This window comes from Hemitrygon akajei, chromosome 18, assembly GCF_048418815.1.
Source record: "Hemitrygon akajei chromosome 18, sHemAka1.3, whole genome shotgun sequence".
Lineage (NCBI taxonomy): Eukaryota > Metazoa > Chordata > Chondrichthyes > Myliobatiformes > Dasyatidae > Hemitrygon > Hemitrygon akajei.
This window is the reverse complement of record NC_133141.1, coordinates 16880471-16899845: the sequence shown is the minus strand read 5'-3', so window position 1 is coordinate 16899845 and position 19375 is coordinate 16880471. Positions and strand designations below refer to the sequence as shown.

Below are 19375 nucleotides of genomic sequence, written 5' to 3'. Positions count from 1 at the left end.
TCACGAGTTAAAGCGCAGTCATTATGTATCCAAGCTTAGAGTCAGTTTGATGCCCAACAAACAGTAAGAGGTAAATGACCACTAACCTCTGGGTTGCAGGAGGAATGTTGTTTGCAGCACCTGAAACCCCTTTGATCCTCTCCAAGTGGATCCTTGTAAAAGCAAACAAGGCCTCCATTTGATGTCTTATTTGAAGGCATGTGGGACAGTACCCTCACAACCACACTGCTCCTTTCTTGTACATACTTGCTTTTAAGGGTTAGTTGTGATGAATGGTCATGGCTGAGACACTGTCAAGGCAGCACTGGCATAGCAAAGCCCTGGCCTTTTGAAAGGAATGGAGCAAAACATTGAAATAATATTATTAACATCTCTGTACATGCCCATAACCAACTTTTGCCAATCCTGAATGGAATCTTATGTTTAGTGGAAGAGAAATGACCCCTCATTACTTCAGAAGTAGTGAAACTGCTGTGCATTGTTTTGGAATATCCCAAAAGGGATGTGAGTACTGTAATAGAACTGAAAGTCTTTCCTTTCATAAAAGTTTTACAACACAGAAAGAGGCCAATTGCCTTATCCCTATTTATATTGAGATTTGTTTTGTAATGAGGAATAGCAACCCCAATGTAAAATGGTACAAAAGTGGTAGTTTTCAGATTCTGCAGAACATGTTAAGTTGTGAAGTGTTATTTTTGACGTGCCAACTGGAGATTTCTGAACCAAAATTGGAAAAGAGTGACCTCTCTGAATCATTACAAGCTTTTGCCATCTTGGAATATGTTTGAGTTGTCTCAGCCAGCCAGCAGGTGGCACCAAACTCCATGAATTTAATCAGGACTTGTTTCCCTGGTTTCAGTTATTAAAACTTACATCTGTAAAATTTGCTTTCTTCTCATAATAAGCACAAATATTGGAAGATTAGCCAAGCCTGATTTTAAATAAAACCTGCACTACAATGCAAATGCTCAATGTTTGCAACTTTTTCATGCTTGTTGGGGCAGATATACTATATAAGAGTCTTACATTATTTGCTAAGAACGAAAGCAAGGTCAGTTTTCGCTTTGCTGTTGAAAGGCTGAAGTGGAATTGTTATTCAAAGGCTAAACCTTTTTAATTTTAAACCTTCCTTCCCTACATCTCAACTTCTGCTTTTCTGAAGCCATTCTCTCCTTTGAGAAGTGGTCACATGTTCCAGGTGCCCCGTCCATTAGAAACTTATCCACATGCCTTGAGTGTCAAATGGCTACACAACAGTACATGTGCAAGGATGGGTAGCGCTCGGGTGTAGAATGCTTTGCCTTTTGTTTTCTTCTACCTCTGTTTTCATGCTGACTTCATCTAGTTGTGGTATTACTACATCTGTAGCTGGGATTGTATATTCGAGCCCAAACTAGGGGTTGAATCCTGCTTCCCAAATTCATGGTCAGGTGCCCAACTTACCAGTTGCCCATGAGATGGCTCTTTCATTAACTGATGAAATGGAAATTTTATTTTTATAATTTATTTTTATTTCCTCCTTTACATTTCTGCATTTGATCCACTCTTAGACATCATTAATAATGGTATATTTTGCCACAGTCAAGCACTGGAACACTGTATCTCCCAAATATTTCAGCTGTAATCCTTCCCCATGGTCAATTCCACCGCAATTATCAACAACACATTTATTTTATCTTCATGGTGATTCGATTTGATGTGTATTTCTGTAACTTCCTATGTTATTTCAGTAGCACCAGCAACTTCCTTTCCTTGTCAACTTGAAGTTCCTGCTCTAGCAGCTCCAAGCCTCAGTCCAACCAAGGTTGGAAATGGATTGTGTTCAATTTATTCTCAAGGTTCTGCTCTGTGAATGTTCTAATAGAACTGAACTATACACTTCAAATTGTTTCAATCTATTAGTTCGATTTATCTTGGAATAGATTAAATGGTCAGCACAACATTGTGGGTTGAAGGGCCTGTATTGCTCTATGTTTCCTTTGGAAAAATCAATGAGCCTGTACTATCATTTGTTGGTTGATCTATAAGCTACTTCACATTTAACTTGCCTTTTCCCTTTAATGGCTTTTTAGTTTTACAAAGATTTATCGATCTCAGATTTAAAATTAACAATTGACATTTATTTGAGACTGCCAAATTTCTACTACTGCCATATCTGCACCTGTTTTTTTTTGAATACCTGGGATGGTATTTTTTTTTTAATGTGTCTCCTTATTTTCAGCACGAGTTTCTGTTTTGAAAGAGGTCTGCATTGCTCCTAACCACCCTCCTTGTATAACTGGAAAAGCTTTTCACTAATTTCAGTCCCTTGCAAATTTCCTTTTTGTCCTTGTAGGTTTCGGTCTGTTACATTACACTTTTTCTTTGTTATCTCTCCCAGTCACCAGAATCGGTGTTTTTTATATGCTCTTTCATGCTTTCTCCTTTCAATGTTCTATTTTCTCTTTTCTGTTTAATTATCTATTATCTGGCAATAAGGCTCTCCTCCCCAAGGGAGGGATGGGAATAATCAAGTTCGCTGCCTCATGAAATTTTATTTTAAATGTGCCCCACTGATCACCTGTCATTTTACCAGTGAACAGTATCTGTGGAAAGCCTGTCTCATCATGTGGAAGTTGGCCCCTTCAGATCTAGAATCCTAACAGCTGTTTCACATTACTCATTTAAACAATTAATTATACACATGATTGGTATTGTTAGGCTTTATTTCATTAGCTTCAACTATGTGTGTGGGTGCTGTGATCATGTTTGAGTTTGTCCATGCTCCTTCTGATCAAACCGGGTCATCCATGTCATGACTTGCATTTGATTGGCCTTGCTGCTTATGACACTATCAATACCTCAGTCAAAGAATGCATCCTGAATGGAGAATTAGTACTAACTTTTTTTTTTGAACACTCTCAAACATTATGAGCAACACACACAAAACGCTAGAGGAACCTGCTTGTCAGGCAGCGTCTATGGAAGTGAATAAACAATTGATGTTTCAGGCCAAAAAGAGCTATCTCGTTTGCCTTGTTTCTGACCTAGTGTTCCTGGGGTGGGGTTCTTTATTGAAAGGTTTTTGTGCTACAGGTGGTCAATAATACTTTGTCCCCTGATGATCTGCTCTTGTTAAGTGACCTGAAGGTTGCACGGTAGCATTGCTTTACAGCAGCCAGCTGTAAAACGAGGGTTCAGTTCCCACCACTGACTGTAAGGAGTTTTTAAGTCCACTTGAGTTTCCTCCAACAGTCCAAATACATACTGGTTAGGGTTAGTAAGTTGTGTTTTGATGTACACATGACTAAGTTAATCAATTAATCATCAGGAAGCTTTTCTGAATCAACTTGCAGGTGCTAAATTGAGTTTTGAATTGCGGCTGTATTTATCAGGGTTTTTTTGTTGTTGTTTTCTTTAGGAATCACCAACTTTGACTTGTTGGGATACTTTGGCAGGTTTAACTGGCTGGGAAATTTTTACATCGTCTTTCTCTACAACATGCTTTTTGCAGGCCTTACTGCCTTGTGCCTGTTCAAAAAGTTCACCAAAACAATACATGCAGAACTTCTCCTTGCATTTGGTAAGTACCAGCTGTACAAATATAATGGTGTATGAGGTACCAGTAAATCATATTCAGACAGGCATTTTTTGTGTTTTTAGTTATTGAAACAGTAAATAGGATTAAATGATCTCCCATTCTGTTGTGTGTCCCAATAGGATTGATCTATTTTTAGAGATGGGTTGAAGACTGAAAATTATTGGGGGAAGTGACAAAAATGATACATTTTAGGTTATTGTGGCTTCTAAGGTTTTGAAAGATGTGGATATCCATCTACTCACAGATGGCAACAGAATCCTAATTCTACACAGCAATCAAAGCTACAATGTTCTGGTACATTCACCATCCATGACACATCAAACATCTCTTGTTGCTGAGTAATGGGTTGAGATTAGTTTGAATGTTTTAAAGGCAAGCCTATCATGCAGTGTTGCTTCCAGAAGTGTTTACCTTGGGAGCCGTGTGTCATTTGCATTAAAGTACAGATTTAGCAGATGTATAGCACGCTATGTAACAGATCTGACCTATTCCTGATTTGTGACGTTTTTTTGGCTCCTGGGCTACTTTTCCTTTTTGATTGACAAAAGCTGCCTTTATTCCAACATTTAACCGTACTCTTGCCCTCACAATGGTCATTACTTGTGGCCAGCTTCCTTGTCTCAAAAGTCAAAGTTCAAAGTGAACTTGTCATCTGAGTAATATACAGTGCTTATAAAAAAGTATTCACTCCTCTTGGAAGATTTTGTTTCATTGTTTTACAACATTGAATCACAGTGGATTTAATTTGGCTTTTTTTGACACTGATCAACAGAAAAAGACCTGTTCATGTCAAAGTGAAAACAGATCTCTACAATGTGATCTAAATTAATTACAAAAATGAAACACAAAATAATTGATTGTTGTTTAAAGGGCCTCCTTGGGCCAGCTCAAGACTTGTAACATTCTTCCCGTGTTTTGGGACAATTATAACATGGTGATGTGATGAGCTATAAGCACTATATGACCACACCCCAGCAAGGCTTGGCACCACACTGCTCTCCTGTCTCATCCTGTCCAAGAGTCCTGATGAAGGGTCTTCGCCTGTAACATTGACTCTGTATTCCCCTCTATAGATGCTGCCTGACATGCTGAATTCGTCCAGCATCTTGTGGGTGTGTTGCTCAAGTTTTCCAGTGTCCTCAGAATCTTTTGTATTTAGTGTGATCTGACTCCAGTTCAAATAAATAGTTGAGAATTAGAAGAAATTATTGCACATCTGTGTTTTAGTGGAAGTGGAACATCTATGGAACTTTGGTCTTGTTCAATGCCAAATGGGCCAAAGTCTCAGTTTTTGGTATCACTTGGAAATCTCTAGGAACTGTCATTTACTTGATGAACATTTAATGTTCCCTCTCCATATATTTTACTGTTTTTGACACATTGATCCAGTCCCCAGTTACAGATTTTGGAGTGACCCCCTCCCTGTATTATTGGCAAGGTTACCATTGGAAGCGGATATAGCCATGCCAACAGTTTTCTTGGTCTCTGAAAGAACTTTCATTTACTTAAAGACCAGTTTTTCTATTAAGTCCTCATGCTGTTACTGAAAAAAGGGATCTGCATAACCTGGATTACATACCTTCGTTTGTGGTGTTCTGGCTTGCTTAAAAATAAATCAACAGGGGTTAAAACTATGGCCATGTGGTCAGTCACATGTGACGTTTGTCCTGAAATACAATCCCAGTATGGTCCCTCTGGGTTAATCCACTATGTAAAGGGTTCTCCTCTGGGAGCCATTTCTAATCTCTCATTGTCAACAAATTGAATACAATGGCTGCCCAAGCTTATTCCGAGTGGTGAAGATAAGGGGGGGAATCGAGAGCCTCACCCACACCACGCGATTAGGAGTCTGTACCCACCTACTGAAAGGAGTTGATATTGGCACGTAAGCACTGTTTCATAAAGCAATTCTGTATTGTGAGGGGGGAGGGGATTATACTTCAAAAGCAAGTAACAATATAACTAATTGTATTATATTTTTAAGTTTATCAAGATAATTTGCACAGATTGTTGAACCAGTTTAGTTAACCACAGTTGTTTGAGGTATTTGAATGTTTTTGTACTGGCTTTCTAAGATGCCAGTTGACAGTTTTCTTTCATTAAATAAGCTTTTTTTTGAACCTAAAGCATTTCACCTGAGCGAACATGACACAGCTTGATGCTAACTTCTGTTTGATGATATAAGTGAGATGGAGTTGCAAACTTAGCCAGCTCTGTTGTGGGCACTAGCCTCCCCAGCATTCAGGACATCTTCAAAAGGCGATGCCTCAAAAAGGCGACACCATCATTAAATACCCACTTCACCCAAGGCATGCCCTCTTCTCATTACTACTGCCAGAGAGGAGGTACAGGAGCCTGAAAACACACAGCCTCTTCCCCTCTGCCATTAGATTTCGGAGTGGACAATGAACACTTCTGCACTATTTTTGCTCTCTTTGTGCTCTACTTATTTAATTTAAATGTTTTAATATATTTATTGTAATTTATATTTTTATGTATTGCTGACACAAAACATCAAATTTCATGACATATGTCAGTGATACTAAATCTGATTCTGATTAAGGAAGCAGGATTTAGAAGGCACTTTGAAGGAAAACAAAGTTTTAGAGAGAAGAATATCCACACATTTGTCTTCTGACAGGCCTACATTCATTGCCAGTGAGAGCATGTATGTGATTTGTTCACATGCAAGCCTATCGGGTTGAATGCAAGTTGATGTCAAATGATGTGTTCATTTGATGTAATTTGTACAAAATTATGCCATGTGTAGCAAAAGCTGTAAGAATGCTAAAGCAGGGTTTAACTTTTGACTGGTTGAGGTTTACAGTGACTTAAAAAGGGCCCAACGCTATTCTTATGAAAGCTTTGACGTGTGCATTAGCATTACAATCACCTGTCTTCCTGACATTCATCTGCCTGGTGTTTTTTCTCCCCTCTTTGCATTTCTCTACCACTCCCACAGCCATACACATCATCTTCTTCCTGAACCCCACCCACCATCAAAGCAGTCCTCTCTCTGACTCCTTGTATGATCTCCTTTCCGAACCACACCAATCCATTTAACCCTCTTCTTTGACTTGCTTACTTTCACCACAATATAGGAGAGATTGCAGAGAGTGTCTAACCTACTGTGCCTAATACCGTGTCCAGACGCAGTAGGCATCCCCTTCAGCAAGCTCTTCCAAACTTCTCCATGGGCGTAGTTAATTATATTTGTTTATTTTTATTTTTATTTTTATTTTTATTTTTACATTGGTTTGTTGGTTGGCAGTTTTGAATTCTTAATATTTTGGAATGTCATACACTCTTATAGCTTGAAAGCTGGCTAAGCCACTCTACGACTAAGGTTAAACAAAAGAGATTCAGCAGATGCTGGAAATAATTGAGCAACACACACAAAATGCTGGAGGAATTCAGCAAATTAGGCAAAATAAACAGCTGAGACCCTTAAACAGTTGAGTGTATGTACCTGTGGCTATTCCCCTCAATAATTAAGTATATAACTTTAGGTACTATTGAGGGGAATGACCTACAGGAGCAGCCACAGTGATCGGGTCTCTGGCACTGAGTCTGGTGTTGTGACTCAGAAGAGCGGAGGGGTGAAGAGGACTGTGGTAGTGATAGAAAATTCCATAGTCAGAGGAACAGAGCTGAGATTCTGTGAACGTGATAGAGACATGCGGATGGTGTGTTGCCTCCCAGGTGCCAGGGTCAGGGATGTCTTGGATCGGGTCTGTGGCATTCTTCAAAAGTGAGGATGAGCAGCCAGAAGTCATTGTGCATATTAGCATCAATGACATAGGCAGACAAGGTGAGGAGGTTCTGAGGAGAAATTTTAGGGAGCTCGGTGGAAAGTTGAGAAACAGAACCTCCAGAGTAGCAGTCACTGGATTGCTGTCTCTGTCATGTACCAGTGAGGGTAAGAATAGATAATTTGATGTAGGGAGCAGGGATTCAGATTTATGGGTGATTGGGATCTCTTCTGCACAAAAGGGATGGGTTACAAATACAAATACTTTATTGTCACCAAACAATTGATACTAGAGCGTACAATCATCACAGCGATATTTGTTTCTGCGCTTCGCGCTCCATGAAATACAAATCGAAGTAAATATAATAAAAAATTTAAATTATAAATCATAATTAGAAAATAGAAAAGGGAAGTGCAAGTCAGGTCCGGATATTTGGAAGATACGGCCCAGATCCGGGTCAGGACCTGTTCAGCAGTCTTATCACAGTTGGAAAGAAGCTGTTCCCAAATCTGGCCGTACGTATCTTCAAGCTCCTGAACCTTCTCCTGGAGGGAAGTGGGACAAAAAGTGTGTTGGCTGGGTGGATTATCCTGGCAGCACTGCTCCGACAGCGTGTGGTGTAAAGTGAGTCCAAGGATGGAAGATTGGTTTGTGTGATGTGCTGGGCTAGGTTCACGATCTTCTGCAGCTTCTTCCGGTCTTGGACAGGACAACTTCCATACCAGGTTGTGATGCACCCTAGAAGAATGCTTTCTACGGTGCATCTATAAAAATTAGTGAGGGTTTTAGGGGACAGGCCAAATTTCTTCAGCTTTCTCAGGAAGTAAAGGCGCTGGTGGGCCTTCTTGGCAGTGGACTCTGCTTGGTTAGACCAAGTCAGGTCATTTGTGATATTCACCCTGAACCCAAAGGGGGGGGGGGGGGGGCTCCAATATACTTGTGGGCAGGTTTGCGAGAGTTGTTTGGTAGGGTTTGAACTAATTTGGCAGGGGGTTGGGAATCAGAATGATAGGGCTAAGGATGATGTAGTTGGTTTACAACAGAGATAATGTGTAGTGAGACTCCTAGCAAGGAGAGGCTGTTGATAGAGCAAAGTTGCAGTCAACAGGATGAGTTGCAGTGTGAAAGGTGGGTAAAATCGAAAAGGGAGAATGCAGGACTGCAAGTGTTATATCTGAATGCACGCAGTTTTCAAAACAAGGTAGATGAACTTGTAGCACAGTAACAGATTGGCATATATGACGATGTGGGCATCACTGAATCATGGCTGAAAGAAGATTATAGCTGGGAGCTGAACATCCAAGGATGCACCTTGTATCAAAAGGGGGTCACTTGGCTCTGTTGGTTTAAAGAAAAATCAAATCATTAGAAAGAGGTGACATAGGATAGGAAGCTGTTGAATCGTTGTGGGTAGAGCTAAGGAACATGGATAAAAGAGCCCTTATGGGAGTAATTTACAGACCCTTAACAGTAGTGAGGATGTGGTCTACAAACTACAATGGGAGATAGAAAATGCATGCCAAAAGGGCAATGTTATGATAGTCATTTTTCAATCTTTTTATTGATTTTCAAATAAAGAATCTACAAATCAGAGGAGGAGTTTAGCAAACAGATAATATAAAAGACATATAAACAGCAATAATAAAAACAAAGTAGTCAAAATCAAATAGGTAAAATATTAACGCTGTTATATATACAACGGTCAAAAAAAACTACAACTCCTCATAGCAATCGTAAAAAAAGATTGGAAATTTTATTTGATAAAGGAAAAAAAAACCACTAACTAAACTGAAACAAAAAAAAAGCGAAAGAAAAAAGAAAGACTGGGCAGTCCAATTGAGGATAAAAAAATTTAAAAAAGAGAGAGAAAAGAAAAATTCTTCCAGTCATCTTCGAACCTTCACAGATAAGGATTTTCCCCAAAGAGAATAAAGAAAAATAAATAAGTTAATTAATTGATTAAATCTTGTGAAAATATTGAATAAAGGGTCGCCAGACTAGTTCAAAATTAAAGGATACATCAAATGTCTGGCTTCTAATTTTCTCCAAGCTTAGACATGACATAATGGAGGAGAGCCAATAGAAAACAGTAGGCAAATTAGATTCTTTCCAGTGTAGCAAAATAGCTCTCCTAGCCAGTAAAGTTGAAAAAGCTATCACATGTTGAGCGGAAGCAGACACTTTGCTTGCTTCCTCTGGAATAATCCCAAAAATTGCTGTAAGTGGATTAGGTTGAACATCCACATCTATAACTTTAGATAATATTCCAAACACATCCTTCCAAAAATTGTTTAAACTTACACATGACCAAAACATATGAGTTAGAGTAGCCACTTCTGCGTTCCATCTGTCACAAATAGGGCTTATATTAGAAAAAATATGTGCCAATTTATCTTTGGACATATGGGCCCTGTGTACTATCTTAAACTGAATTAAGATATGGTGTGCGCAGATAGATGAATTATTGACTAAATAATAAATTTTACTCCATTGATTATCTGAGAGTGAATGTTGAAGTTCTACTTCCCAGATGCGTTGAACCCTATCATTAGTCGACATGCGAGCATTCATTAACTGTTTATAAGTGATAGGTATTAATCGTTTTTGAAAAGGTTTAAACTGAAAAATAGCATAAGCCAAATTTAAAGAGCAGGCCGAGGGGTAATTTGGTAAAAAAAAACACCGAGTTATGATAGACATGGGACATTTCAATATGCAGATAGATTGGGAAAATCAGGTTGGTGCTGGATTCCAGGAGAGGGAGTTTCTAGAACACCTACAGGATGGCTTTGTAGAGCAGCTCATGATTGAGCCACCAGAGGATCAGTTATTCTGAATTGGGTGTTCTGCAATGAACCAGAATTGATTCGAGAGCTTAAGGTAAAAGAACCCTTGGGGGCAAGTGATCACAATATGATCCAATTCACCCTGAAATGTGAGAAGGAGAAGCTAAAGTCAGAGGTATCAGTGTTACAGTGGAATAAAGGGAATTACAGAGGCATGAGAGAGGAGTTGGCCAGAATTGATTGGAAAAGAACACTGGCAGGGATGATGGCACAGCAGCAATGGCTGGAATTTCTGGAAGAAATTTGGAAGGCACAGGATATATACATCCCAAAGAGGCATAAGTATTCTAAAGACAAGATGATACAACTATGGCTAACAAGTAAAGTTAAAGCCAGCATAAAAGCCAAAGAGAGGAAATATAATAGAGCAAAAATTAGTGGGAAGTTAGAGGATTGGGAAGCTTTTAAAAACCAACAGAAAGCAACTAAGAAAGTAATTAAGAAAGTAAAGGTGGAATATGAAAATAAGCTAGCCAATAATGTTAAAGAGGATACCAAAAGTTACTTTAGATACTTTAAGTGTAAAAGAGAGGAAAGAGTAGATATCGGACTGTTGGAAAACAATGCTGGAGAGGTAGTAATGGGGGGCAATGAAATGGTGGATGAGCTGAATAAGTATTTTGCATCAGTCTTCACTGTGCAAGACACTGGCTGTATGCTGGAAGTTCCTGGTGTCAAGGGTCATGAAGTGTGTGAGGTTGCCAATGCTGGGGAGAAGGTTCATGGGGAAACTGAAAGATCTGAAGGTCGATAAGTCACCTGGACCAGATGGTGTACACCCCAGGGTTCTGAAAGAGGTGGCTGAAGAGATTGTGGAGCCATTAGTAATGATCTTTCAAGAATCACTAGATTCTGAAATGGCTCAGGAAGACTGGAAAATTGCAAACATCTCTCCACTCTTCAAGAAGGGAGAGAGAGGCAGAAGAAAGGAAACTGTAGGCCAGTTAGTCTGACCTCAGTGGTTGGAAAGATGCTGGAGTTGATTGTTAAAGATGTGGTTTCAGGATACTTGGAGGCACATGATAAAATAGGCCATAGTCAGCATGGTTTCCTCAAGAGAAAATCTTTCCTGACAAATCTGTTGGAATTCTTTTGAAGAAATAACAAGCAGGGTAGACAAGGGAGATGAGTTGATGTTGTGTACTTGGATTTTCAGAAGGCCTTTGACAAGGTGCCACACATGAGGCAGCTTAACAAGCTACAATCCAATGGTATTACAGGAAAGATACTAGCATGGATAAAGCAGTGGCAAAGTGTGGGAATGAAGGAAGCCTTTTCTGGTTGGCTGATGGTGATTTGCGTTCTAAGGGTTCTGTGTTGGGACCGCTTTTTACGTGATCTGCCAATGACTTGGATGATGGAATTGATGGCTTTGTTGCAAAGTTTATAGACAATATGAAGATAGGTGGGGGGGGGGGGGGGGCAGGTAGATCTCAGGAAGCAGAGAGACCACAGAAGGATTTAGACAGATTAGGAGAATGGGCAAAGAAGTAGCAGATGGAATACAGTGTCAGAAAGTGTATGGTCTTGCACTTTGGTAGAAGAAATAAAAAGGTAGAGTATTTTCTAAATGGAGAGAAAATTCAAAAATCTGAGCACAAAAAAACTGAAGAGTCTTTCTGCAGGAATCTCTACAGGTTAATTTGCAGGTTGAGTCGGTGGTGAAGAAGGCAAATGCAATGTTAGCATTCATTTCGAGAGGACTAGAATATAAAAGCAAGGATGTAATGTTGAGACTTTATGAAGTACTGTGAGGCCTCACTTGGAGTATTGTGAGCAGTTTTGAGCTGCTTATCTTAGAAAGGATGTACTGACACTGGAGAGGGTTCAAAGGAGGTTCACGAAAATCAATCCACGATTGAACTGCTTGTCAGATGATGAGTGTTTGATGGTGCTGGGCCTGTATTCTCTCTAAGCACTGAGCAGATTTGGAGAGGTTGAGATTGGCTTCTCCAGCAGTGAAATCTAGGCCCAGAATGATTCATTGCAGCAGGGCCCGGGTCCTAGTTCAAGGTTCGGACAATTTAAACATCAGCCTAGATTGTCTGGGGGCTTCTCTCCCTGTGATGCTAAAGCTGTGAGACTGTCCCTGGTTGCTGTGCTTCACGTCTGTGAACCTTTCAGCAACTTGTCCCGTTAATATGATGAACTGAATACCGAGGCTTTGGGCCTCCTTCAGGCTGCTCCGGGGATTTGAATGCTGTTGCCGTTGCTCGCTTCCATTGTTTGCATGATTCGTTTCGATTTTTCTTCTGTCTTTCTCTGTGGGCACTGAGGAGTTGGTCTTATTTTTTTTAATTGGGTTCTTTCGGGTTCCTTGCAAATCTTAAGGTTGTGTAATTTATACATTATTTGATAATAAATGCACTTAGAATCTTGAGTCTTTGTACTCACTAGAATTCAGAAGAATAAAGGGTGACCTCAGTGAAACCTATCAAATGTTGAAAGGCCTTGTTAGAGTGGATGTTGAGAGGATGTTTCCTATGATGGGAGAGTCTAAGACCAGAGGACACAGCTTCAGAATAGAGGGGCGTCCTTTTAGAACGGAGATGAGGAAGAATTTCTTTGTCCAGAGAATGGTGAACCTGTGGAAATCTTTGCCACAGGCAGCTGTGGAGGACGAGTCTTTTTGGATATTTAAGGCAGAGGTTGATAGATTCTTGATTGGACTGGGCATGAACAGATACGGGGAGAAGGTAGGAGATTGGGGCTGAGAGGAAAATTGGATCAGCCATGATGAAATGGCGGAACAGACACAATGGGCCAAATGGCCTAATTCTGCTCCTACATCTTATGGTCTAAATCAGGACTAAGTTCATTTAGGTGTTTTGTGGGCTTCCTTTGCGCTCATGGTATTTTACAGCTTGCTGCCATGGTGCAGGGTCATTCCTATTCAGGATCAGAGCAGTTTCTGAAATCATGCTCAACAGTAGCAGATTTACAAACAAAAGTCATTCTTGTCGCCAAGGCTCAAGAGAAAATTTGGGTAATTTGGCACTGACAGGGAGTTATCCCTTTCCCATATTTGGTACACTGCATCTTCACAATATATTGAAGCCCCTTAATTTCTTTGCAATCCCCATTGTACACCTTAACACAATTGTGTCAATCTTTAAGCATTCACCAGCTGTTACTGCTTCTCTAAACTGAAAAATGGGTGCTGGTGCTTTTGTTTTTCGACTTAATCTCCCCTCTGCTCCCCCACCACCACCCGCCCTCCAGCCCTGCTCCTATTCTGAACACTCAACAGTGAGCTATTGGTCACTTCAACCAACTATTTCAACTTTAATTATCTGTGAATTAATTTTTTTTATAAATTAAATTTAATTGATTATTTTTGTTTAGTTATTTCACAAATACTTAATCATCCATTTGACATGTGCCTTTGATTTTTACTTCCATTTTTAATTTTTTCTTTATCTGAATAATTTATTTGACCAGGAGCCAAGTTTCACAATAACTTGCGTCTTTGACCAACTGGAGTAATTCCAAAATATGAAAAGATTATTGACTCAAATCCTGTGTTCGAAAATAATTAACTTCTATTCCTGGATGTAAAGATTACCAAAAAAACTCAGACAGGCCTGACCAGGCCTGGGCACACAGTGGGGAGTTCCTTTATCACAATGTAGTCTGACTTTTTTTTTAAAAAGTCTTTAAGTTATTTATAATTATGTTTGATAAGATTACTTTCAAATAGACCTGTCAACTCTTCTAACTCTGACTTATCTCCGATCAAGGAGGTAAGTTGTGTGCACTGATTAACAGGAAAAGCAAATTTGATTCTGCCATTTCATCATGGATCTCAAACTCTTGAGACTGAGTAGTTGGGTAACACAGGTTAGTTATGAAAATAATTAATTGCAACCTCCTTGTGGAATTTTGCAGAGGTGGCTATGCGTAAACCTCGTTGTTAAAGTTAATATTGTGCCAGTCACGTCTGTAGGTGAGGAATCCATGGGTTGGGTTGGCTTTCCCTTCAGGCGGTTGGATTCTGAAACCACTTACGCAGAGGAGTCTCAAATTAAAATCTAAAGCTACAGTTTCAATTGATTAACTACACAGAGAAAATAGGCATTCTGTGGTTTGTCATTCAGTGGCGTTTCACCTGGTCTTGAATTTATGAATGTTGTGGTGCTAACTCTTTCTCAAATATTCTTTCTTTCAGGTTTGGATAGACACCCCCCTTCCAATCACACGAGCCAGCATCTCTGTCAAGGTGGATCCAACTAACAGCAAGAGACTTTCGTAGCGTTGCTGATGGGTCGTGGCAGATGAAACCTAAAAGGACTGAACCGTTTTGAACCTATACTGTGAAAGCTGCTATTGGTTGATCTTTGAAGCATCAAGGCTCCTGTCTCAGGGCAAGGCAGCGTCAACTTTAACCTTAGGATCTTTCTGATCCTTGGGGCAGCCCAGTCAGAAACCTTTCCCACTACAGCAAACAAACTTTGTTTACATCAATTGGAGCTGGAATCTCTTTTGCTGTTGTGAGGTATACCTCATCAAGTAATTGCAAGATAATCCAATGTGGCTAATACTTCAAGTGATTAAATGTTTACACTCAATACTCTTGTGCACTATTTTTAATGTATATTTAGCATATTTTATTTGTGTATTTTTGCATTGTTGGATTTTTTTAGTTTGTATTGAAAAAAGATCATTCCGTTTTTGTTATTAATTTACACTTGGACTGTCAAAATGCAGAGATTTGAACAAATTGCATTCTGATGACAGTGGATTAGAGAACAGAAAAATTACGCTCAGGATAAAACTGAAGCTTGTGTATAGTGGCTGAAGCTTAAGAGTTTTGACCATGTTAATCATTACAAGATGCTACTTGTGGAGAACCCTTTAGGATTTGTTCAATTCAGAACCATAGAATGGAGGCAGTAGAGGGTGTCTGCTGATAAAGTAACCCAGGCAGTTAACCTTGGAGTTAGGATGGTTGAGTGTGATTTTCTCTGAAGCTTCTAGAACATTGTAAGTAGTTATTGAGCTTGTTGTGATTTGTAAAGGGAAATGAACATTTTTTTATTGAGTAACAAACTTGTGCAAAGTTATGGGAGTTTAATCCACACTGGTTACTGGCAAAAACAAAACAGTTGCTTTGTTAATGGAGGTGTTGAGGTGACTGATGAAATGATGTCTCTTGTTCCATTGGTCTTTATATTCTTCAGTTTTCATTCTGTTAATTAAGTATCAGAAGCTATAAATGTGCGGTGGTGCACATATATTTAGGCTGCTTTGTGCCTCCCTAGTCAACCAAATTTTGTTGGATTGAATTATTGCATTTTATACCAACCAGCTTAGAGGCAGCATTATATCAGTTACCTGCCAGCAGTTAAGGGGCTTGGCAAGGCAGATCAATGTTGCATAAATATGTGATCCATCAACAAATTATTATCACTTTGAATGTCAAAAAATGAGGATGATAATGTTTCATGGGCTTTTTGGGCAACTGGATTTTGGAGATTAGTGTGGTGACTTCCATGCTTTAATAATTTATATATATATAATTATGTTATATAAGTTGATGTGATCATTAACTCGTTTGTAAAGTTACTAGCTCCCTGTGTTTATTGATAATGTATTTTCTCTCTACTGTGACCTCTTGCATCACAACCAACTGGAGGCTCCTCTGCACTCCGTGTAGGCGGGCTAGGTCTCCTGTCTCTGTTCTTCCTGACAGTGATCAACTTTGGCATGATGGCATCAGAATTTGAAATTGGTTACTCATTTCTTGCAATATGGTGGGGGGAAATTTCAGCCCTCTAGAAAGTGATTAATTATCCACTTGATTGGCACCACTATAGAAGTTCAGAAAAATGAAACTTAAACCATAAAACATTTGACAAACTAATTCTCCAATTGCAGCCTTACACTCCTCTTTGTCCCCCTGAGTACTGGACATAAATCTGCTTTCCTGTTCCTTAATATTCAGACATCAGGAAAATATTTTCAAGCTGTTATTATTTTAAATTGTGCTATATTATCCATTTCTGCAGTTAAAATCATGGTCCACTGAGTAAAGATGTCAACAAACTGTAGGGTAGCATTTGAAGTTTAATTTGGATAGACATTTTAAGATATGTAAACCAGTTATATAGGGAGTAACATATTTTGTGGAAACTGTCAATATTGGTGTTAAAATTTAATGACTGAATCTGAGGTTACTAATGGACCTCATTAAAGCAGGACAGAAACCTGTACAAAGCTAAGCAGTTGACATGCTGGCAAAATCAATGTGATTTACTCGACCTTCTAGCAGTACCTACGTGAAGGAAGGTTTTGAATTTGGAAAAGAAGGTGGAAGCCTGGATAGCAAGAGTTTTATTAATGATTGAGTGAAGTCCTGTCCTTGCTAAACTTCTGTGTAATCTCCTTGCAAAAGGTATTGGAAATTGTAGTTTGCAATAATCTAATTATGTAACTTCAAAGTACAAGAAAGTTAAGCTGTCTTGCTAGGTGAATGCCTTATTTGAAGGTATTTGTGAAGATACAAATGTGAAATTATAATAGAATGTTCCTCGTTAAAATCTGGGTTTTGGTTAGAAATTACATTTCCTTTTGCCAGTTAGGACCACTTGGGTACAAGCTCCACACCCACCCAACATTCAACAGAAAGTTTTGACAAAGCACATATGTCATTAATGTGTATGTGTCTTTCCCATTTTTGGAACAGTAAAATCTTAATTTTTTATTGGATTCTCAATCAAGAGTCTCAACTAAGTAGTTTTAGCATCAAAACTCTTGGTTGAATTTTATTTACAAAGGTTTGCTCTGCTGAAACGGAATTGAGGAATTGGTGGTCCTGTAGGATTGTATTTCAAGTCTGTACTCACTGATAATGATTGTATATGATAAGCTAATTATCTCTTTGAGCTAAGCACAAATTTATTTCACACATAAGACATGGGACACCTGAGCAGACTGTGATCTGGCCACGGTCCTGAACTGTCATTAAGAGATGATCATATTTTAAGAAACATATTCCAATATATTTGATAGGTCCAAAATAAAATGAGAACAAGCCCATTTGCAATTTCCTTAATTGTCTCTTTTAATGGAGCAAATGGACCTTGCAGAGACTGACAACCTTTCTAATGTTTATATAATGCTGACTTAAAATATGAATGCATGTAACCCACTTCTCCTCTACTTTTGTTGGAGTGTTTTCATGAGATGGTATTTTGTTTACAGGCCAGGTGAGAGGTTTTCATTGTTGCTGTTTCTTCCTGCGTGAACATGTTTGCAGTGTTGCCAAAGAGATTGGTTCTTGCCAATATAATGAACCTTCTTCAGCTGTTAAGAATATTAATTTAAACTTTTTTTAAATTTAAGTGTTTTCAATATTACCATTTTAACAAAAAAGTTTTTGATGCACTGGTAGATGTTGACTGAGAAGGATACAACAGAACCTTTTTGGTTGTAATGTAGCAGCAATATGAGTGTCATCTTTGTTCCCGTCCCTGCATGTTAAATGGTTCTTGATGGTCGCGAGCATCGCAGTCAAATTTTTGTATGATGGGTTGAACTATTGAAAACTGTGGTTCATTCTTTTCAGATTAGTCTATAAGCTGGATCTGGTTGAGTGGCCTGTATTAACATAACTTGTTCAGTTACATATTTAATGTAACTATGGTTCAGCTGGCTCTTGGACACATTACAGATAAAGGTTACTCATTTGCATTTTTGATTTAGTCCTGTGTTAGTACTTGCTTGCTGGCCTTGCACATAAAGGTTGCTTGGATGAGGTACCGAGGATAGTTGGTGCCCATTGAATTATATCCCATTCTGACTCAATGCCTTCAGCAGAACGACCTCACTTCAGTGTGCATCAATTTTTGCCCCTCTGCCAGGTTTGACATTCCAATTGTAGTGTTTGGATTTATTTAAGTTGGTCTATCTGGCAGAAATTCCCAGTAATGAAGTATATTTTTAGTTATGGTTTTCTGGTTTAAGATGGTGCTGGTGAACACAGCGACGACTTGCTGGCAGCAAACACAACCGTTAACTACTTTATTACTCACATTTTTTATCGAAAATGATCACTGCAATCAATAGCCTGCAACTTCTCTTTCGGAGTTGAGCTTTCGACTGCCTGTACAACCTGACATTCTTGTAGTGTGAACTGAAGTCTCTAAGGCCTCTGCAGGATGGTTGCAGCATGGTGTGTATGGGCTGAATGGAGGCAGCGGCATCCAGGCCTAAGAATGAGGAACAGCTCATTGTTCGGCCGATTTAAGCGGTGGGCCAGATTGGAAAGGTTGGGCCTGGCCCAAATTGAGTTGGCGTGGCCCAGGCCTGAGAGCGCATCAAAGTGGCAAGGCCCGGGTCTGAGAGGTCTGGCCAATTTAAGTGCTGGGCCAGATTGGAAAGGTCAGGGTGTCGGGACTGGAAGCAAGGGACAGGCCAGTGTTCAGCTCGCTGCTCTGCCAGGTTTACTCTCTGTACTGAACTGAGGCTGTGACCTGCAACTAACGGGCTTTTGGACTGGCTTCATGGCTGTGGACTCACTTTCATGAACTTCAGTTCCGAATGTTATTTGCTTACTTTTATTGTTTGCACAATTTTTTTTCTGCACTTTGGGTGCTTGACAGTCTTTTTTTAGTGGGTTCTGTTGGGTTTCTTTGATTTGCAGCTGTCTGTAAGGAGACAAATCTCAAGGTTGTATAGATACTTCGATAATAAATGTACTTTGAACTTGAACTTTAGACTTATGGAAGCCCAGCATTCCAATATCTCAGCAGCCAGTCTCTGAAAGTAGTTTTATCTTGGAGTGAAAGTCTGTGATGTGTAATCATCACCCCGATGAAAAATGTGTCATTTTGTTCAATAGATATGGGTTGTGTGATTTGAAATTGAAATGCAAGCCCATGTTGTATTTTTCCATGCAATCTGTTAAATAAAATGTAAATAAAGTTTTTAATCAAAATCCATTTGTGTTTCCACTTGTTGGATTGGGTGTACTTGCTGTGGAATTCTATTGCACCTTTTGTGCCTCAGACCTTAATCTGTGGCAGTTCTGGGTTTCTTCATTTTTATTTTAATTGTGACAATTCTTGTATGTGAGCTCGGGCTCCTTGTGAGTGTTTGCATCTGCCCATTGAGTTAAGTGAATGCAGAACAAGGACAAAGAACAGTATTTATTTTGACTGCAGGTTTTACCAGAAAATAGTAGCACTACATTTTTC

The 19375-nt window shown here is 39.3% G+C and overlaps 1 protein-coding gene across 1 annotated transcript in view; it reads left to right on the top strand.

The window, feature by feature from the left end:
• The window catches only part of lmbr1l (limb development membrane protein 1-like), an 83614-nt gene extending 64498 nt beyond the window's left edge, over positions 1-19116 (top strand). The window contains exons 16-17 of the mRNA XM_073070979.1: positions 3401-3562; positions 14347-19116. Coding sequence (XP_072927080.1) covers positions 3401-3562; positions 14347-14411 — 227 coding nt within the window. The 3' untranslated portion in view covers positions 14412-19116. The remainder of the gene's footprint in view (positions 1-3400; positions 3563-14346) is intronic.
• Positions 19117-19375: the final 259 nt, after the last annotated feature.